Source organism: Callorhinus ursinus, unplaced genomic scaffold (assembly GCF_003265705.2).
Source record: "Callorhinus ursinus isolate GAN/ISIS: 27379988/994484 unplaced genomic scaffold, GSC_fseal_2.0 scaffold43, whole genome shotgun sequence".
NCBI classification, from domain to species: domain Eukaryota; kingdom Metazoa; phylum Chordata; class Mammalia; order Carnivora; family Otariidae; genus Callorhinus; species Callorhinus ursinus.
Genome location: NW_027397105.1, coordinates 304,426 through 326,618, shown reverse-complemented (window position 1 = coordinate 326,618; position 22,193 = coordinate 304,426). Strand labels below are relative to the sequence as shown.

Below are 22,193 nucleotides of genomic sequence, written 5' to 3'. Positions count from 1 at the left end.
GGGGTGGGTGGGAGCGGGCCGGGGAGCCGCTTGCGGCCGGCCCCGGGCTTTGTGCTGCGAGCGCCGCGGCCCCGCGCGCCGGCCTGCGGAGCCCGGGCGCGGCGGCCCCCTGGCCTGGCCTGGCCTGGGGCGGCGGCCCGGGCGGCCTCCCCGGAGGTGCCTGCGCCCCCCTCCCCCATTGTCCCGGCCTCCGGCCGCTTGCGGCTTCCAGGTCGACTTTTTAGGGGGTTGGCTCCGACTCCGCTAGGACTGTGCGAGCGAGGCATGCGCGCTGGGGGCGGACGTGCGCGCAGTGCGCGGTGGGGGGGGGCGGGCTGGTGGCTTCACAATGCCGCCCCACGTGCTGCCAGATTTAAAGAGAAATGGCCCGGCGGCCGGAGCCCCGCGGTCCGCGCCCCGCCGGGCCCTCGCCGCCCCGCGCCCGCGGTGCAGAGCGGCAGCGCGGGAGGACTTGGGCTGCGGCCTCGGCCACCTTTATGGCTTCTTAAGAAAAAGGTTGTCCGCGGCTGTTACAGATTGTATAATTAGGTTTATTATTAGACCATGAGCAAGCAGGTTTGGACAAGTATTAAAGTTCTGGGTGCTCATGGGGAGTGACTTCGAGGGGATGGAGAAGTTCGGGTGATACTTGATAATTCATCACGAATAATGTATCGGAAAAGCTGTGAAACAATAACCTTACTGCATCTTGTGTTTGCAGTTTGTGCCTTTTTTTCGTTTGTTTTGGAGGAAGGAATTAAGATGTACTTTTGTCTCGCGAAGAATTGTTTAATAAGTTTTTATTATGCGGCGAACAGTGTTAGAATACTAAGTATGAAAACAGCATTCAGCTCAGTGGGAAACATACATTTTGAAAGGTGTAAAAGAAGTTAGGCAGTCACTAAGAAAGTATGAGTAATAACCGTGTTAGCAGTATTTCAAAAGTAGTTTCCCACTCAGCTCTAGATTTTGATGGCCTCTCGGTTCAGTTTTGCACTTTTTGACAAGATGAATCCCAAATGTTGATACAGTATTTTCCAAAGTTCTTCATTCATGGTTGACTCTTTCAAGACTTTATTTTTAACGTCATCTATGCCCCACATGGGACTCAAACCCACAACCCGGAGATCAGGATTCCTGCATGCTCCACGGACTAAGCCAGCCGGCCCCCAGCGGAGGGCTTTTTGATAAGGCCCATTAAAACATGCTTTAAGCTTAGAGGAGAGAATGTATTGGTGTGTCATTTTTCAAGCCTCGTTATAAAGTTACTTAACTGCTGATTAATTTTTCTTGCCTTCTTGATCAGAAACAATGGACTGGTCTTAATTTCTTAAAAATTTGGAGGATTTTAATTAACATGGACAAAATAGTACGCCAAGGCAGTGTGTTAAGTGAAATGTAAAAATATCACGCTCATTGGAAAGACTTGATAACTACTCCCTCAAATAAAGGCCCTGTTGTATGTTAGTAGTACATTGTTTGAGCTTTGTGGTTCTTCAGATATCATTTGAAAACAGGAAAGAATGGTAAACTGTAATCTCTTGAAATCATTTGACTGAACTTTGAAAGGCTTAATGATAAATGCTTTAAAAGTCCTGAAATGAGTTGAATTGAGTAGACAAAGCTGTAAGCCATTCTAGCTGCTAGAATTTCAGAAACTTACAGCAGCAGTGGTCCATAGTGGTTAGGGTTATTGAGGCTGACCTTTAAGGGTTTTACTTCGTTACTCATTACTCCAGGGGAGAATTTATTGTGTGTGTGTTTTGTTGGTAACTGGAATGAAGAACCTCCTGGTTCCTTTCAGAGTGGGGCAGAATGGTTCCTTTGGTGGCAGGGTTTCTCAGACTCAGGACTACGGACATTTTGAAAATGGCAGACACTGTTGTGGGGCCTGTACTGGGCCTTATAGAATATTTGGCAGCATTCTGGATCCGCTCCTGAGATTTTCCCTTATTTGCACAACTCTGATGGCTTTAAGGAGCACAGATGGCCCCAATCTGAGTGGACTTTCTGCTGGCTTCTCTCACTGGGGCAGACACTGTTGTGGGGCCTGTACTGGGCCTTATAGAATATTTGGCAGCGTTCTTGGCTTCTACCCACCAGATGCCAGCAGTAGTGTACCCCTTCAGTTGTGGCAGCCAGACCTGTCTCTGTTGCCAGTGTCCCCCGAGGGATTAAAACCAACCTAGGTTGAAAAATCACTGGTTTGAGATTGTTCGGTTAAGACCACGATGGCTGTTGTGAAGCAAGTGAGAACACCTAACAGACTCAAAATCAGATAGGCTGTGTATTTCTGTGTGGTATTATTAGACTCTGACTCTTGCGGGTTCAGCAGCAGTGCATAATGCTAAACACTGAGGAATCCGACACACCAAATTTCACTTCAAAATTGTTTTATTTTTTTGAGAAGGTATTATAAGCACTGGTTAAAAATACAGAGCACAAAATGGTATAGTCTTTCCACTCCCCCACAGAACCCCAAGTTCTTTTCTTGGAAACAGCCATCATTGATAATTTCCTGTGTGCCTTTTCCGAGAGATTCCTGTATCTCTGTTTATGTGTATGTATATTTCCCGAGGACTAGCATGTACTGGGCACTGTGTGGACTGCTTTACATGTATTATCTCATTTAATCCTCCCAATAAGGAGATAGTGGCTTCGAGATGTTGAGTTACTTGCCCAAAGTCGAGCTGTAGTAAGTGAGTGAGTGGTACTGCTGCATTCAAATTGAGGGCCTTCTTATTTTGGAGACTTTGTTTTTATTTATTTACTTATTATTTATTTTATTTTATTTTGGACTTTGTTTTTAATTGGCTATATTGCCTCCCATGGAGCTGTAATTACCACAAACATGAAATACTGTTTTATAAATTTTAATATTCAGAGTTAATTTATCCAGTAACTACCAAAATGATTGTGGAAATGTTCCTATCTTAATAAAATGTATCATCAAAATACCACACATTAAAATCTAAATGGTCAGGGGCGCCTGGGTGGCTCAGTCGTTAAGCGTCTGCCTTCTGCTCAGGTCATGATCTCAGGGTCCTGGGATCGAGTCCCACATCAGGCTTCCTGCTCGGTGGGAAGCCTGCTTCTGCCTCTGACCCTCCCCCTGCTTGTGTTCCCTCTCTCGCTGTCTCTCTCTCTCTATTAAATAAATAAATAAAATCTTAAAAAAAAATAAAATCTAAATGGTCTTAAGGTAATCGTAAAAAGATATTTTAGCCGTTGTGAGCTTAAGGCCAACATTCTGCAGAATCAGGGAATTAAAGTCATAAGCTGAAAGTATTGCTGAGCTTTTTGGTGTTGGTGGTTAGCTATGAGAAAAATTTTGGACTAGTTGGGCTTGGAAATACTACTTATTTTTTTAAAGTAGTCTCCACACCCAGCAAGGAGCCCACTGGGGGGCTTGAACTCATTGACCCTGAGATCGAGAGTCAGATGCTTAACCAACAGCCACCAAGGCGCCCCTTGGACTAGTTGGACTTACTCTACCCTTACCGTACTAAATTTTATGATATGACAAGCATTTATAAGGAATATGAGGAAGTGTTTTTTTTTTTTTAAGATTTTATTTATTTATTTGAGAGAGAGAGAATGAGAGATAGCACGAGAGGGAGGAGGGTCAAAGGGAGAAGCAGACTCCCCGCCGAGCAGGGAGCCCGATGTGGGACTCGATCCCGGGACTCCAGAATCATGACCTGAGCCGAAGGCAGTCGCTCAACCGACTGAGCCACCCAGGCGCCCGGAATATGAGGAAGTTTTTACCTTTTTTTTTTTTTTAAGATCACTTGAGGGTTTTTTTTTTTTTTTTTTTTTTTTAACATTGGTAGAATAGATTTTCCAGAGTTAGGGTCTCGTAGGCACCTGTCATTCCAGAACTAGGAAGAAGAATTTTTTTTTTTAATACAGTAGCAATAAAATAATTGAGCTGCTTTTACTGTAGAAATTTTGATTGTGTATTTTAAAGTAATCTGGAATATTCCCAAATCTTCATCTCCTTGACTACCCATATAAGTAGGTTGTTGTGATGAGTTAGTTAAGTGTGGTTCTTAGACTTAATGTGCAGTGGAATCACTTGGGGAAATACAGATTCCTGGTCTCATCCCCAAAGAGTCTATGTATCTTGATGCCCAGGATAATCCACTTTTTAAAGGAGTTCTTTGGGTGGCTGTGAAGCCAGGGGTTCAGAGGCATACTGCAGTGGGTGCCCTGAGCTCTTTCCCCTGGAGGGCTCCCTGCAGTTCCTGGTTTTGTGCCATGCTGTTTCATTAGCAGCCCTGGTGTTGGTAGGATATTCAAGGAATACGCTTAAAAGGAGGAGTTTGAAAGATTTAATATTTCTTGGCCTTTCTAGAATATATTGGCACTCTGACGTACGATTCCATTAACAATTTTAAACAAGCAAAAATAGAATAATTGATTTTTGACAGGAATACCCTAGTGATAAAAGATTCTGGGTGATGAACATAGTGCTTTATATATATATATACACACACACACATATATATATATTTTTTGAGTAGGCTCCATGCCCAGTGTGGAGCCCAGCACGGTGCTTGAACTCAAAACCCCAAGATCAAGATGTGAGCTAAAATCAAGAGTTGGACGCTCCACCAACTGAGCCACCCAGGTGCCCCTTAATAGATTTTTTTAAAAAGATTTTATTCATTTATTTTAGAGAGAGAGCGCGCGCGTGAGAGCGTGTGTGTGCTTGAGAGTGTGACCAGGAGCCCGGTGTGGAACAGAGGGAAAGGGAGGGGGAGAGAAGCAGACTCTCCACTAGGGCTGGAGCTTGACATGGTAGATTTCAGGACCCACGAGATCATGACCTGAGTCAAAAGGAAAGAGTCTGTCGCTTAACCAACTGAGCCCCCCTTAATAGATGCTGTTAATATTCTTTTTTTTTTTTTAAGATTAAAAAAATGTTTTTAAGGAATCTCTACACCCAACATGGGGTTCAAACTGACAATCCCTAGATCAGGAGTCGTGGGCTCTCCCAGCTCAGTAGGTAAGAGGTGCCTCTTAACTATTAATATTCTTAATAGTTGTTAACTCATATGGAAGAAAATGTTTAAAAATATGGAAATGGAGGGGAAGTCTAAAAGTAAATTTATATTGCATCATACCACTAATCGTTTAACAGTCTGGGAATCTTTTTTTTTTTTAAGATTTTATTTATTTGAGAGAGAGAGAGAGAGAGAGAGCACATGAGAGGGGGGAGGGTCAGAGGGAGAAGCAGACTCCCCGCTGAGCAGGGAGCCCGATGTGGGACTCGATCCCGGGACTCCAGGATCATGACCTGAGCCGGAGGCAGTCGCTTAACCGACTGAGCCACCCAGGCGCCCACAGTCTGGGAATTTTTATATCCAGAAATAAATTCCTCTATTATAGAAATAGTGGAGCCTACTACATGTTTTACTGAATATGCTGTCAGAAAAAAAGCGAAGTGAGGGGCACCTGGGTGGCTCAGTCGCTGAGCGTCTGTCTTCGGCTCAGGTCACGATCTCAGTCCTGCAGCAGGGAGCCTGCTTCTCCCTCTCCCACTCCCCCTGCTGTGTTCCCTCTCTTGCTGTCTCTCTCTCTGTCAAATAAATAAATAAAATCTTAAAAAAAAAAAAAAGCATAAGTGAAATAAATACTGTGATTGAGGGAGGGCTGTTGGATAATTCACCACATTCCCTGTAGTGGAGAAATTGCATATCTGACTTGTGGTATCACAGAATCTACAGTGTGTATATACATATATGGCAAATCATTATGTTGTATGCCTTACAAGTACACAGCGTTATGTGTCAATTGTATCTCAATGAAACTGGGGGAAAGTCTGTGTTAAATTTTTTTAAAGATTTTTTTTGAGAGAGAGAGAGTGCAGTTTGTGGGGGGAGAGGGAGAGGGCGAAGCCGGCTCCTGGCTGGGTCCCAGGACCCCAGGATCATGACCTGAGCCAAAGGCAGGCACTTAAACTGACTGAGGCACCCAGGCGCCCCGATGGGGGCAAGTCTTAATATTTCAGTGAATAAGTGAATTTTCTTAACATTAGGGAGTAAATGATTTTTAAGTAATAATTGTCATTCAGTGAATATTTTTGATAATGCAATGAAATTTAGTTTTTCATAAACAACAGTAGTTTGGGGCGCCTGAGTGGCTCAGTCAGTTAAGCGACTGCCTTCGGGTCAGGTCATGATCCCAGGATCCGGGGATCGAGCCCTGCATCCGGCTCCCTGCTCAGCAGAAAGCCTGCTTCTCCCTTTCCCTCTGCCTGCCCCTCTGCCTACCTGTGCTCTCTGTCTCTCTGTCAAATAAATAAATAAAAAATATCTTAAAAAAAAAGTAATTTTCTATAAACTACTTCAGAATGAAACATACTATATTAGTCTTTTGTAATGGATGATCTCACTTTTTGAAATGCTGCTGAGCATATTAAAAGGTTGAAGTAAATTCTATGATCTGTAGATATTAGTATCTCGTATAGTCTGCATTTGCTGTAGTTCTACCAGATATATAGTTTTATTATGTAGTTTCTGTGTTAATACATACTGTATTTGGGGATACTTCTGTAGTTGATCATGAAATGCAGCTGCCTTGATTATTAATAGGATGGTATCTGGTGTAGGAAACTTGGAAATTGGTTGACTGTCACTATATTGTTTTCTCATTTTTTCTCAGGTGGAGTATTTGTTTACATTATCAAGATTATGTTTCAGTCCTTGGATTATTTGGTTTTGGGTCCTTCAGTGCAAGTTTCTGTTTTTTTGTTTTTTAGAGGGGGATAGACTAATTTTATGGTTAACTGTAGTGTGACTGTGTTCTTGCTTCAAGCAAGTGAATGCCAAGTGTTCTTTTGTTTTAATGGACTCAGTTCCATTCAGGATGAAAAGTTTTGCCTTTCTTAATTATTGAGAAATATTTTTGTTAGAATTTGAAACGTGAAATGACCTCCAAGGTTCTATTTAATGCCATCTTTGATTGGTTTGTGGGAAATAACTTCTCAGAGAAACAGGCATAGAATACGCTATGGAAACAGTCTGGCAAGGAAACATAGTGTCGTTCTATCAGGTTGAGGGCCTTGTTCAGTGACAGTACAGGTAGGAAAAAGGAAACATTTTGCAAATTACGGTAACGGACAGATGAGAGGATAAGAATGAAATGCCTCTTTAGGAAATAAGATACATGCTTGTTAAAATACAGCACTATGAATTTCCCCCCAGTGCTCAGTAGTATTAAGGTGAGTCAGAAATTTTTATCAGTGCTGTTCCCTCGTCAGATTTTGGCACTCCCGAGAAACAGCTGGGGGAAAATACTGTAATTTTTTGTTGTTGCTGTGGAGACGTATACCTCTTTTTAAGATGTGCAGTTCTAGAAAATATGTGGAAAGTTAATTTGATAGGAAATTTTCCTTTTATTTATGCTTTCTGTCAGTGTCTAATAACTTAGAAAAACTGCCCCTGCTCCTTCTCGACTCTTGTCCAGCTTTCTTGTCCACATCCCGGTTGGTTAGGGGTCTGTTAAAAGTGTAAACAACAAAGAACCTATTTAAATTTTTATCTGGCAGTGAAAGTTTTTAAAGCTGTTTTTGCTCTAATCTTGTAAAGTAAGCATTGCTTTTAAAGAACAACTAATCACATTTAGGATTTTTTCCTAAATGTCCTTTATGTTAGGAGGCACTGTGTGGATTTGCTTTGAATGTGCTCACGTTTTAACTGTGTGTGTTGTTATTTTCTTATTCTTATGTCTGGTGTGCGTATTAGAGTTTCGGTTTCAAGACGGGGGCGCCAGGTGGAGAGTCTTTATGCACAGCGTTGGAAGCACGGTCCAGGAGAGGGATGTTGGTAAACTGGGCATTACCAGCTTTAAGAACGTAAGTTTGTGAGACACAAATGAAAGGCCAGCTACAACCTGGAAGGATGTATTTGCACACTACATATCTGGCAGAGTATTGGTGTAAAATATATACAGAACTCTCAAAACTCAGCAGGGGAAAACAGTCCTTTCAGAAAATGAACAGGAGATGTGAACAGACATTTCAGGTGGCACATGAGCAAATGAAAAGATTATTAGACATTAGGGGAATGCACGTTTAAACCACACTAAGTTGTCACTACATAACCTACTAGAATAGCTAAAAAAAACAAAACAAACCACCAAATGCTGTCCAGTGGATGCGGAGGAACTTGATCTCTCATACGTTGTTGGTGGGGATGTGAAATGGTACAGCCACTGTGGAGAAAGTTTGTAGTTTCTTGTAAAACTGAGCATGCACTTACCTTACCACGCATCAGGTGCACATTTGGGCATTTAGAGAAATGAAACTTATGTCCCTGTAAAGACCTGTATGTGAACAGTCATGGTAGCTTTATTAGTAATAGCTAAAAACTGGAAGACAGCCCAGATAGCCTTCTGTGGGTGAATCAACCGTGGTACATCCATACCGTGGAGCATACTTCTCAGCAATGCAAATAAACACTACTGATAGATACACAGAACAACTTGGGTGCCCTCAGGGGAGTTACACTGAACGAAAGAAAGCTAATCTCAAAAGGTTACGTACTGTATGATTCCATTTATGTAAAATTCTTTTTATTGTGGTAAACACAAAATTGGCCATCTTAACTATTTTTAAGTGTACAGTTCGGTAGTGTTAAGTGCATTCACATTCTTGTGGAATAGATCTCCAGAACTTTTTTATCGAAAAACTCTGGTTACCCATTGAACAACAACTGTCCCTTCCCGGTTCCTCTTGCCCCTCTCTCGTAACCATCATTTTACTTTGTTTTTGTTAATTTAATGACTCTACCTCCTATCAGTGGAATCATACGGTATTTATCTTTTTTGACTGGCTTATTCACTTAGTGTGATGTCCTAAAGGTTTATCCATTCTGTAGCCTGTGGTACGGGGCCCTCCCTTTTTAAAGCTACATCGTGTTCTGTCGTGTCTGCCTGACGTTGTTTATCCGTTAGTCCATAGGTGTGCAGCCGGGTCACCTGCTGCCAGGAACGTGGCTGTGCAAATCTCTCTTCAAGATCCTGCTTTCAATTTTTTTGGCTGTAAATCCAGAAGTGGGATTGCTGGATCATATGGTAGTTCTGTTTTCTTTCTTTCTTTTTTTTTTTAAATAGACTACTTTTAGAGCAGTTTAGGTTCACAGCAAAATTGAGCAAACACTACAGAGATTTCGCATACGCTCTCTGCCCGCACATATGCATAGTCCCCCTCTCCCGATGATCAGCACCCCCCATGGATGGTGCCTATGTCACAGTTGATGAGCCAACATTGAGTAGTTCTGTTTTTAGTGTTTTTGAGGAACCTCCATATTTTCTCTAGTGGTAACACTATTTTACATTCCCACCGACAGTGCACAGGGGTTCCAGATTCTCCACATCCTCGCCAACACTTGTTATTACCTTTTTGTTTGTTTTGAACTGTAGCCGTCCTGATGGTCATTAGATGATATCTTACAGTTTTGATTTGCATTTCTCTGATGATTCGTGATGTTGAGCAGCTTTTTATGTGCTCATTGGTCCTTTGAATAATCATCTTTGGAGAAATGTCCTTTCAAGTCTTTACCCATTTTTAATCGGGTTATTTGATTTTTTGTTAAATTGTGTGAGTTCTTTATGTACTCTTGGATATTAACCCTTTATTAGGTAATAAATATGGTTTATGAGTATTCTCCCATTCCATAGGTTGCCTTTTCACTCTGGATTGTGTCCTTTGGTGTACAAAAGTTTTCAAGTTTGGTGCTCCATTTGTCTGCCTGTGCTTTCAGTGTCGTGCCCAGGAGTCCGTTGCCAGCCTGCTGTGATCAGGCCTTTCTCCTATGTGCTCTCCTAGTAGTTCTGTAGTTTCAGGTCTTACGTTTAGATCTTTTATCCATTTTGTACACAGTGTAAGATAAGGGTTCAACCTAAATCTTTGGCATGTGGATATCTGGTTTTCTCATCACCTTTTTTTTTTTTTTTTTTAAGATTTTATTCATTTATTTGACAGAGAGACACAGCGAGAGAGGGAACACAAGCAGGGGGAGTGGGAGAGGGAGAAGCAGGCTTCCCGCGGAGCAGGGAGCCCGATGCGGGGCTCGATCCCAGGACCCTGGGACCATGACCCCAGCTGAAGGCAGACGCTTAACGACTGAGCCACCCAGGCGCCCCTCTCATCACCGTTTGTTGAAGAGACTGCCCTTTCCCACACTGAATGGTCTTGATACCCGTATAGAATTATTGAAATGACGCAATTTGGAGATAGAGAATGGATTGCTAGTGGTTTTCAGGGATTAGGGACAATAGTGGTGTATGGCTATAGGGTTGTGGGAGCAGGAGGGGTCTTTGTGGTAATGGGACAGTTTTGTATCTTGTGGTGGTTACACAAATCTGCAAATGTGATAAAATTGTGAAGAGCTGGTAGAAACACTGAGTGATGAAATCTGTATTGTGGTGATGCAGGATGTCAGCACTGGGGAGAGACTGGGTAAAGGGTATAAGAAGCCTTTCTGTACTTTGTTTTCTGTTGTCCTGTAGATCTGTACTTCAAAATAAAAAGTTTTTAAAATGTCACTTGTAGCCACAGCATTTTTATCCATGTTTTTTCATGTAGAGAACTCCCATTTTAAACTTACTATTCATAGGTGCAAGCAACAACATAATTGCCACATTAACACTTTCAAGGAACAGGAAGTTGAAAGAGAAATCTATAGTTTGAGATAGAAATTCCATCTTAATTTTAAATAATCCTTAAACGTCTTGTGCTGCCATTTGAAAATGAAAGAAAGATATACAAGTTGATTTATTTGAGCTCTTGTGTGCGGTTGCGCTGAGAAGTGTTGGGGGATGCAAAGACAATGTGGGATTCCTACCTTGAGGTGCTGTATGTTGTAGAGGTTGACGGACAGGTAAACAAAAGTTTGTGGAAGGAAGAGTGATTAATTACCGGGGAGGGGGCACAGTGAGGTCAGGCAAGCCTTCCTAGGAAAAGGGCTAAATTTGGATACATCAGAATCAAGGTGTCCGTTCCCTTACGTTCTCTTAAGAGCATTAGGTTATGCACTTTTAAGAAATCCTTTTTATCTTGTAAAGAAAATAGTAATTAGAATTAATTGGCATGATGGGCTGAAATTTAAAGTTGAAAGATTTAAAACAAATAGGTGTTTCTGAGGGACAACTAACCCTGTTGACGATTTCCAAGAGTCTGAACACAACTTTCAAGGAATGGCAGCAATTTGTAATTTAAAAAAGCTTTAGAGGACCCAAGTCTGCTCACTTCACAGCTCTAGAAACTTATTTAAGAGAGGAGGACGGGAAGGAAGCAAATCATTGAGTGCTTGTCACCATACTCTTCCTGATCCAGGACTTTCCATTTGTGGTCACATTCACTTCTCACAGCAGATCTTTGAAGTAAATATTACCACCTCTTTGAGATAAGGAAATTGAGGTTTATATTATATCTGGTAATTTCCTCAACTAACCCTGATGGAGCTGGGTGTCAGAAATAGGCCTGTCTGCTGATGAAACCTGAGCCCTTCCCTGAGCAGTGGCTTAAGACTCCTTTGACTCCTGGGTCCTTTGGGCTCCTGGGTGGCTCAGTTGTTAAGCATCTGCCTTCGGCTCAGGTCATGATCCCAGGGTCCTGGGATCGAGCCCCACATCGGGCTCCCTGCTCGGCGGGAAGCCTGCTTCTCCCTCTCCCACTCCCGCTGCTTGTGTTCCCTCTCTCGCTGTCTCTCTCTCTCTGTCAAATAAATAAGTAAAATCTTAAAAAAAAAAAAAAAAGACTCCTTTGACAATTTAATGAGTTAAAGACTATCTCCTGAGAAAAGTGTACCTACACAATTTTGGGTATAATTTCAGAGTATTCTGATCGCTTGAGTGAAGTTCATATATATATATGTAATGCTGTGTCTTAACATCATTCAGCAAATTTGATAACCTGTTTTTTTGTGCTGTAGGGATGCCAAATGAATACAGTATTGTTCTTATGTTCCAGGAACTTGTATTTTGTAGAAAATCCCATAAGAGAGCTGCTTTAAAGTATTGGATAATGTCAGGGAATGATTACTTCTGCCTGTCTGGTTCATGGAAGGCTTTGAGGAGTTGGCAGCATTTGACTTTAAAAGCATATGTAAAATTTGATGACACAAATAAGAAAGTATTTAATGTTCAGGGAAAAGAGCAAGCAAGACAGAAGGTGTGTACTGAAAACAATTCATTGTGGTTGGAGCATATGATAAATTGATCTAGTGGGAAAACAATATCTGGAAAGCCTGGTATTTGTGGAAAATTTTAAAAATGTTGGAAGTTTTATTCTATTTGAGGAGGGGAGAAGTGATGTGGTCAAAGTGCGTTGGACCCGTGCTTCTCAAATTATCTGTGATGAAAGCCCAGCTCTAAGGAAAATTCTAATTCATTATGTATTGATACTTAGAAAAACAATGAAAATGAGTTATTAGAGAAATTAAATTAAAAAGACATAAATTTGAGCCCATCCTTTATAAGGTTCGTATGAAGTGACTGTCAGATTGCTGTATGAGCTTCTGAATCCTTGCTCTGGCTTCACGTGTCACAGACCAGTAATGGTTTGGTGGATCGGCTCCTGTTAATGGGGCATATTCTGAGTATCACTGCTCTGGAGAGGGTGCAGAATGATGTTGAGACTCCATTCTCTCCATGAGGGCGGAGATATTTATTCGAGTGTAATTAACAGACAGTGTTGTGTTAGTTTCAGACGTAGAAGATAGTGATTCGGCAATCCTCAGCAACTCTGTACATTTCTCAGCGCTCATCAGAAGTGTGCTCTTAACCCCAATATCTATTTCCCTCATCCCCACTGAGCACAGAGACTCTTGTTTTTGCCTATTAACTGACATCACAGATGCCTACAAGGGTGACTGAAACTTAGCAGGCAACCAATAAATAGGTATTGAATGGATTAGAACTATTATACTAGATTTTTTTCCCCCTGAGGACTTAAGGACATGTGAACTAAATCTTTCGAGGTAGAAAGTAAAACAAGATACTTCCATTTAGTAAACATTTAATTCCTTCTGTATGCTTAGCCCTAGGGATAATTGATACAATCCCTGGCTTCCCTTTCTAGTGGGGAAGGCAAAGTTTTATAGACAAATATTGGTTATAATTAGAAGTAGGTGTTTCACACAGCAGTATAGACATTGTTGCCCTTTTTACAAGTGTAGCTTTGACCAGATGACTCTTGTTGGAACGCCTTCTCTGTCTCAACAGGGTTCTAATTTTTTCTCTCAAAGCAGTTTCTTTAATGGACAGTTCTATCTAGTATGGCTATAGTTTTCCCAATTCTTAATAATTTATGAATTGCCACAAAAATGAAAGGTGGTGGCCCCCCCCGCCCCCCAAGCTTCTGGCTTTTCTGTACTTTTTTTTTTTTTTTTTAAATGTCTTCAAAGATTCTCTCTGGTCTTCTACCTTAGCTATCTCAGGCTTTCTACCAGGTGGCTCACCACATTTTCCAGAAGAGGAAACTAGGTTTGACTTCCTCACAATAGCAAAACCAAGACAACTAGATTTCATTAATCTCTGAGCCTGTCTTTAACAGTATTTAAATTAGATCTACATAGAGAATATAAAAAATGAGTTGATTCAGTTATCCCTTTTCTACTTGAGTCTTAGGGTGTCTCCGGGGTCATATACTCCTTTGATTTTTTTTACTTTTTTGAGGGTGAGTCATGCATTTAAAGTAAATCTTAGGTAACCTAAATCAAGATATTCTAGAGGAAAATGTCATATGTATTGAAAAGATAAAACATGTGATAGAAATATCAGCCATCCCTTTGAAGCTTCTGTTAACATTTGATTCTTTTTGTTGTATTTTGCCTTTTTAGTAAACTGAAATTCTGGAAGGAAGGACCTTTAGTGTTAAGAATTTTAGCGAAAATCATACTCTTTGGAGTTGAGTTCATTGAAATTCCTTTTACATACTTGATTCTCTTTAAGAAACCTAGCGCAAGATCAAGAAGTTGTTTTTCCAAATTCATTTAGCAAGTAAATGGCAGCAGTAGGTTTCAAACCCAGGTCACCTTATTACTAAGACTACTACTGCTTTTTAACGTAATAGCACGCTGTGTGTTAAAATCTGAAAACTTTGTGACTTTCGGAAGGTACGTTACTGTTGCTCATGGCCTCACCTGATATTTTGGGTTTGTTTCTCATCTTTTGTGTTGGAGGATTCTAAAACTAAAATGTCTGTTTCAAGGCTTCTGTAGAGAGGGATGTTACTCTGAGACTTTCCGTAATACTCTAAAACCCTAGGTAAGTAGAGGATGATATATATATATATATAGCAGTGCATAGCGTAGTTTATATTGTCATCGTTAGAAGTCTAGGACTTTAGAATATGCTAACATCTTTTTTCAAACTGCTGTGAACATTTATGTTGTGGTGGTTCCCCTGGGAAATATTGTATTTTCCAGCGTCTTCTCCGGTTGTTTCTACATCTCTCCCTTAGGATTATACCCTTGCTGCTGCTTCTGCCCTTAGCATTTGCTTGGTGGAAACAGAACAAAACTGTCATCCAGTTTGGCTTATATTTAACTCTTGCAGGTGCAGCAGTGGCCTGGGTGAGAGCACTGTATTTCCTGCCACTCTCTTCGGGGTCCAATGCATATGGTGCTTGGCTGTTGGGGGCGCAATACCACTGTGATAGGGTTTTTTCTTCTTTTTTAAAACTTTTTATTTTTAGAACAGTTTTAGATTTGTAGAAAAATTGCAAAGATAGTCCGGAGAGTTCCTGTATACTCTGTACCCAGCTCCCCTGTTGCTGATATCTTAGGTTAGTATAGTACATTTGTTACAGCTGGTGAACCAGTACTTACACATTATTATTAAAAAGAGTCCATACTTCAGTTTTTCGTCGTTTTTACCTGCCATCCAGGACACCACATTGCATCTAGTTCTCATGTCTTCCTAGTTTTCTAGGAAGTGGGCTCTATTCTGTGAGTTTTCTTGTTTTTCATTGCTTTTACAGTTTTGAGGTATACTGGTTAGGTATATTGTAGAATGTCCCTCAAATTGGGTTTATTTAATGTTTTTCTCATGATTAGACTGGGGTTATGGGTTTTCAGGAGGAATGCTGCAGAGGTGAAGTGCCCTCCTCATCACCTCAGACCGGTGGCCCATGGTAACCACAGGACAGCACTGATTGTGTGAACCTTGGTCACTTGGTTAAGGCAACGTTGGTCAGGTTTCTCACTGTAAAGTTAGTTTTCCCCCTTTCCTACCCTTTTCTTTGTAAGCTGCTCAGTCCAGCCCACACTCATGTGGGAAGGAGGGACCAGGCCCCCCACCTCATGTCAGGGAGAATACTTACTTAACGTTATTTGGAATTCTTCTGTAAGGAAGACTTGTCACTTCTCCCCCATTTATTTGTTAATTCAGTCATGTATTGTGTATAGACCTGTGTGTGTGCGTGTGTTTAAATTTTAAGTAGGCTCCACAACCAGTGTGGGGCTTGAACTCCTGACCCTGAGATAAAGAGTCACAGGCTCTACCGACTGAGCCAGCCAGGCACCCACAGACTTGCATATTTTATTTCCTACTTTGGGTTAAAATCTGTATTAGTAGGGCTCTCCAGAGAAATGGAACCGATGGGAAGGGGCTCTATATGTGTGTATATATGGATGTCTGTATGTATACATCACAGTATGTGATTGTAGAGGCTGGCTAGTCCAAAATCTGCAGGGTAGCCTGGAGTTCTAGGGAAGAGTTGATGTTGCATTTCGACTCTAAAGGCAGTGTGCTGGCAGAATTCCCTCATGGGAAAGGTCAGTCTTTTAAAAAAAAATTAAGGCCTTCAACTGACTGGATGAGGCCCACTTACATTATGGAGGGTAATCAGCTTTACTCAAAGTTTACTGATTTAAGGACGTCTGGGTGGCTCAGTTGGTGAAGCGTCTGCCTTCGGCTCAGGTCATGATCCCGGGGTCCTGGAATCGAGCCCTGCATCGGGCTCCCTGCTCCGCGGGGAGCCTGCTTCTCCCTCACCCTCTGCTGCTCCCCTGCTTGTGTTCATTCTCTCTGTCGGATAAGTAAATAAAATCTTAAAAAAAAAAAAAAAAGTTTACTGCTTTAAATTGTGATCTTGTCCGAAAACTACTTTTCACAGAAACACCTGGAATAGTGTTTGATCAGATAAATACCTGTGGCCTGGTCAAGTTGACACATAAAATGAACTGTCACATGTTTTTGTTTCTTAGGTCATTTATTTTGTTCTCACATTGTTCCAGCGTTTGTCATTGAGGGTTCTTTCAGGTTGTCTGGTGTTCCTCTGACATGCACTCATCTTTTTAATTTTTGAGCACTTCCTTATTTTCTGGTGACTCGAGAATGTATCAGATGTGTCTTGTATCTTCTCTAGCCCAGTCCAAGAATCAGCTGCTTTTCCAAGAATGTGAAATGTGGTATCTAGAAATCAAGGTCTGGGCGTTGGAAGTGCTTGTTGCTCCTGGAGGGTCATTTCTTTATAGGAGGAGGTGGGCCCTCTGTGCACGCACACTCACCTGGGTGTGTATGTACGTGCCTCCAGTGTTTCTGTAGCCCCTCTGCGTCTCTGCCAGGCCCCACCTCGCTTCCTCCTGATACCCCACCTCTGAGGGAGTGCCAGCATGGCCCTGCTTGTTTTTCTCTAACTCCCCTCTCTGACATCGGGAAGCCAGCCCCCATCACTTAGGTGAGAGCGGTTCCAGAGTTGCTAACTCTACCCTTGTGGGAAACAGATGGACAACAGGAGTACAGTGCTTAGGCACAGTTCTTGTCCTTATGTGTTCAGGTGGGAGTCAGAACCTTGCTTTCCAGTGTTACTGAGGTCTGCTCCTTTCCCTGCCACCCCTTCAGTGAGGTTTTGTCATGCATTAGTGATAGGTAATCATTCGTCATAGTCTTCATTCCATCCTTGTTGATTTTTCAAATTGATTTTGCTTACGTCACAGTTAATTCTTTGAGGTAGACACTTCCCTGGGTTTGACAAGTGCCTAAAATCACATACCCACCACTGCAGGACCCTGAGGCTAGTTGTATTACCTAAAATTCCCCCGGATGTCCCCACTCCACCGTCCCGGCTGACACTGACCTGTTTTCTGTCCCTGTAGTTTTGACTTTTCCAGAATGTCATATGCAGCTTCGAGGGCCTGGCTTTCACTTAGGAGTGTGCATTTAAAATTCATCCATGTTGTTGCATGAGTCAGTAGCCTGTTCCTTTTATCTCTGAGCTGCATTCCCTCGTATACCCTTCTGCTGTGTGCATTCCTTTGGACCAGTTTGCCTATCCATTCCCACGTTGAAGGATATCTTGGTGTTTCCCAGTTTTTAGTGATTGTGAATGAAGCTGCTGCAAACATTTGTGTACACATTTCTGTGTGAACCCAAGTTTTCTTCAGTTCACTTGGATTAATACCGAGGAGTACGATTGCTGATTGTATGGTAAGACTATGTTTATTTTAACTTGATAAGAAACTGCCAAATTGTCTTCTAAAGTAGCTATACCCCACATTTTATTTTAAACACATACCATCTTAATGCTTTGTTCTTAATCTTGATTTTTCAGTATAGCCATCTTTTTTTTTTTTTGGAGGGTGAGAGGTGGGTGAGAGGGGAAGGGAGCATCTTTTTTTTTTTTTTTTTTTAAGATTGATTAGAGCACCTGTGTGGGAGAGCGGTGGGGGAGGGGGAGGGCAGAGGAAGAGAATCCCAAGCGAACTCTGTGCCCAGTGCAGAGCTGGACCCAGGGCGCAAGCCCATGACCCTGAGATCGTGACCTGAGCTGAAATCAAGAGTCGGACACTTAACCAGCTGAGCCACCAGGCGCCCCTAGTATAGCGATCTCCATGTATCTGCACATAGAGAACTTACTTTGTTCTTTGAAACCTACACAGTATTCCACGGTACGACTAAAACATAATTCGCTTTGTGTTAAAACAATTCTTTAAATTATGAAAGTATCGCATATTTGTGGCAAAAAATACGAGTTCTATCAAGGAGAGTATATTGAAAAGTAAGTCTCTCATCCACTTCTCCTTTCTTCATTCACTAGAAGGGAATTTAGAGTTCATATGCATGGTTAACACTCTAATTTATATGAAAGATGAAGATTTTAATGTACTAACACTGCTTCCCTAATTCTTATCATATATTTGTAGCTCTTCTACCTGTTATCTTTATTACTGTTAACGAAGTGATTTATCAACCTTACGTAGGAGTCCCTGCTATGAAAGGTAAAGAAATTAGCTCACTTACCTTCCAGTGATTTTTTTTTTTCCTCCTACAGATTTTGTTAATTATCTTTTTATATTGTCAGGGTTTATAACATTTATATTCTCTTTTATAACTGAAATAGTTTTCTGGGATTATCTAGTGTCAAAAAAGGAAAACCAGGAAATAGCATTTATATGATTATGTTAATGTATTCACTGTAATACCAAATAATGATTCTGGATCTAAAGAGGGAGGTATAAACTCTTGTCAGTGAAACTTTGTTAGAGAATTTGTAAGTCCCCAACCCAAGTCTTCCTTCCTTCTGCTCTCACTCAGATGTTGGCTCCTACTCAGCCCCCATTTCCTCCTAGCTCATGCTGTCCTCGTTAGAGTATTTCTTAATTTATTTTTTATTTTTTAGTGAGGGAGAGAAGTGGCGGGGGTGGGGGGAGGTGTGTATGCAGAGAGATCGAATCTTAAGCTGGCTACACTCCCAGTGCGGAGCTGGACGCCTGGCTCGGTCCCACAATCCTGAGATCACGGCCTGCGCTGAAATCCAGAGTTGGACACTCAACCAGCTCAGCCACCCAGGCGCCCCTAGTATTTCTAAATTTTATAGAGTGTGTGGGTGGCAAACTGTGGGTCCTGGCATATTGAAAAATGCCTTTATTTTGTCCTAACATTTGATTGATAGGTTTTCTGGGAATTGTGGCTTCAACATCTTTTCTCTGCAGAACTGGGCCGCCATGTCCCGTTGTCTGTGGTGACCAGAACTCCTCATGAGCACACAGTCAGTCTCATGTTTGTTCCTGTGGAGATAAGGTTGTCACCTTCTAAAGAGTTTCCTTTATACTTGGACTTACAGAATTTTACCCATGTGTGTCTCTTAAGTATAACATTTTTTCATTCATTGTTTTAGACTCAGTGGGCTCTTCTGGGTTGTGGTCTTAGGTCTGTCTTTAGCTCAGGAATATTCTTCTTTTTGCTCTTTTGTCATCTTCTGCATTCTCCAGCAGAACCCATTCTTTGGAACTTCTACTAGTCAGGTGTTAGAGCTCCTTGATCTCTTTTCTTTGCCTCTTTATTTTCATATTCATTTTCTATCTTTTGTTAATATATTTTGGAGATTTTCTCTACTTCCCCCCATGTTAGTGACTTGGTTTTGTCATTTAGCTTGGCCACTTAATTTTTCATTTGGCAATTGTATTTCTAATTTCCAAGAACAACTTCTCTCCTTCTCCCCCTCCCCCGAGAAGTTTATTTTTTAAACAGATTTATTTCGATTTAATTTGTGTGCCATAAAATCTCCTCGGTGTAGGTGTGTGTGTAATTCTGTACTTTTAGTACATTTAGAGTTGCAACCATCATCACAATATAATTTTAGAATGTTTCTGCCACCACAGAAAGAAACCTTGAGGCTGTGAGTGGTCACCTTCCCAGCCCCAGTCAACTGCGGATTTACTTTTTGTCCCTGTGAATTTGCCTTTTCTGGACATTTCATGTAAATGAGATAATATAATATGTGTTTTTTTGTATATGGCTTCTTTCACTTGGCATATTATTTTTACGGTTGATCTGTGCTGTAGTATATATTACATCTGTTGTTCGAGCATCATTTGCTGAAAACACTATCCTTTTGCTCTGAATTATCTTCGAACTTTTGTTGAAAATCTGTTGACCGACCTGTTGTGCAGATCTCTTTGGGGACTCTCTAATTCTGTCACATTGGTCTGTATGCCTGTCCTTCAGCCACTATCATAGTTTCTTGGATATTGTTATATAGTAAGTCTTGAAATTATGTGGTGGAAGCCTTCCAACTTTGTTTTTCTTTTTAAAGATTGTTTTGGCATGTTGAGGTCTTTTCAAGTCAGTTTGATGATTTCCACAAAAGAGCCTGCCATGATTTTGGGTGGAATTACAGTGAATGTAGATTAATTTGCAGAGAGTTAACATCTTAACAGTCTGAGTCTTCCACCCTGCAAATGTGGCATACCTGTCCATTTATTTAGGTCTTTTTACATTTTAGCAAAGTTTGTTGTTTTCCGTGTGTAGATCTTACACCTGCTTTATTGAGCGTATCCATCCATATTTCATGTTTTTTTAATGTTGCCATAAGCTAAATCATCGAAGGGGCGCCTGGGTGGCTCAGTCAGTGAAGCATCGGCCTTGGGCTCAGGTCATGATCCCGGGGTCCTGGGATCGAGCCCCACGTCGGGCTCCCTGCTCCACGGGGGGCCTGCTTCTCCCTCTCCCTCTGCTGCTCCCCCTGCTAGTGTTCCCTCTCTCTCTCTCTGACAAATAAATAGATAAAATCTTAAAAAAAGTTAAATCCGTCTAAAATTTTATTTTCCAATTATTCATTGCTTATATATAGAAATAAAACGGGCACCTGGGTGCCTCAGTTGGTTAAGTGTCCAATTCTTGATTTAGGCTCAGGTCATGATCTCGGGGTTTTGAGATCTAGCCCCAGGTGGGTCTCTGTGCTGTGTGTGGCACCTACTTCAGATTCTCTCCCTCTCCGGCACCCCCCTCCCCTCCCGCAGGCTATCTCTCTCTTTCTCGCTCTCTCTCTGTCTCTCAAAAAAAAAATAGGTTTTTGTATTTTGACCTTGTGTTGTGCAGTCTTGCTAAATTGAGTTAGCTTTTTTACATTTTCTCTAGGGGTTTCTGCATATACAATGGTCTGCAAATCAGCACGGTTTTACTTCTTCGATTTGTGTGCTTTTTATTTATTTTTATTTATTTATTCTTTTTAAATTTATTTTAGAGAGAGAGAATGAGCAAGAAGAGGCAGAAGCAGACTCCCCCGTGGAGCAGGGAGCCCGACGTGGGGCTCGATCCCAGGACCCTGGGATCATGACCTGAGCCGGAGGCAGACGCTTCACTGACTGGGCCACCCGGGCGCCCCTGTTTTCCTTATTACATTGGCTGGGATCTGCATCACAGTGTTGCAAGCACAAGTGATGTGGTAATTCTCTGTGACCCCATCTTTCTGAATCCACATAGCAGCTGCTGTGCTCTGTTCTTGACCTCTTAGCTCTGGGGCTGGGGGTCAGTTCTGTAGTTCTCTGGTGGTCTTCCTGGAGGTTCTTTCTCTATCTCATTCTTTTAGCCCTTCTAGTAATTTTGTAAGCACCCAGTTCCGCATTGAATTCCTTCTCCTTAAAACACCTAATCTATTTCCTGTTTTCTGCCCTGAACTTTGACCAATACACTTTAATTTACTATATGGATCATTCTTAGGGCCCTTGGAAGACTATTTCTTTATGGGTCAAGTAATAATTAACATTAGAGTAGAAAAAATGAATGTGTTCTGGCCAGTGTTTTTAATGGTTCCTGCATGATCTGATACCACTTTTGAGTGAATTATGTGGAAGCATTTTTTCTATAGAGAATGGGAAGGTGGCCTTATGTTGAAGATAGGTTATCTAAGAGTGGTGTAAATAAATAACAGTGGCCCTGCCATGTAATTATAAGTTGTTTCTTTTGGTCCCTGGGTGCACTTTTTACGAGTAGTTTAATTTGGAGAGTATGGCAGAAAGTAGCTGCTCAAAGCCAGACATTCTCTGAATGCTTTATTATTTATTTTGAAATGTTCAAGGTGGCATTTGGATTTAACTGCCTCGACCGTATTCTCAGCTAGGTACCTGAGCCATATTACGTGAGATAGGAGTTTGCTCATTTGTGCATCAGAAGGGAGATTATAAAATTTCTAGGCGAATTCACTTTTCACCGGAGGTAGTCTCGTTCTTCGGGTAAATGTTTGAATGCTGACTTTAAATACAGTTGACCCTTGAGCAATGTAGGGGTTAGGGTGCCCACTCCCTGCACAGTTGAAAATCTCTGTGTGACTTTTGACTCCCCCGTAATGGCCTATTGTTAACTGGAAGCCTTACCAATAATGTAAACAGTCAATTAACACATACTTTGTATGTTGTATGTATTATATACTGTATCCTAACAACAAAGTGAGCTAAAGAAAATGTTACTAAGAAAATCAT

At 41.5% G+C, this 22,193-nt stretch overlaps 1 protein-coding gene across 5 annotated transcripts in view; it reads left to right on the top strand.

The window, feature by feature from the left end:
• Positions 1-22,193, top strand: part of UBE2G1 (ubiquitin conjugating enzyme E2 G1) — a 100,390-nt gene that overhangs the window by 1,019 nt on the left and 77,178 nt on the right. For 3 of the 5 annotated variants that reach the window (XM_025864044.2, XM_073881515.1, XM_073881517.1), the window contains exon 1: positions 4,918-4,990. The exons of the other annotated variants lie outside the window; for them this stretch is intronic. In XM_025864044.2, the coding sequence (XP_025719829.1) occupies positions 4,933-4,990 (58 nt within the window). In that variant the 5' untranslated portion in view covers positions 4,918-4,932. Of the gene's footprint in view, positions 1-4,917; positions 4,991-22,193 lie in introns of those variants that run through there. 5 annotated transcript variants of the gene reach the window in all.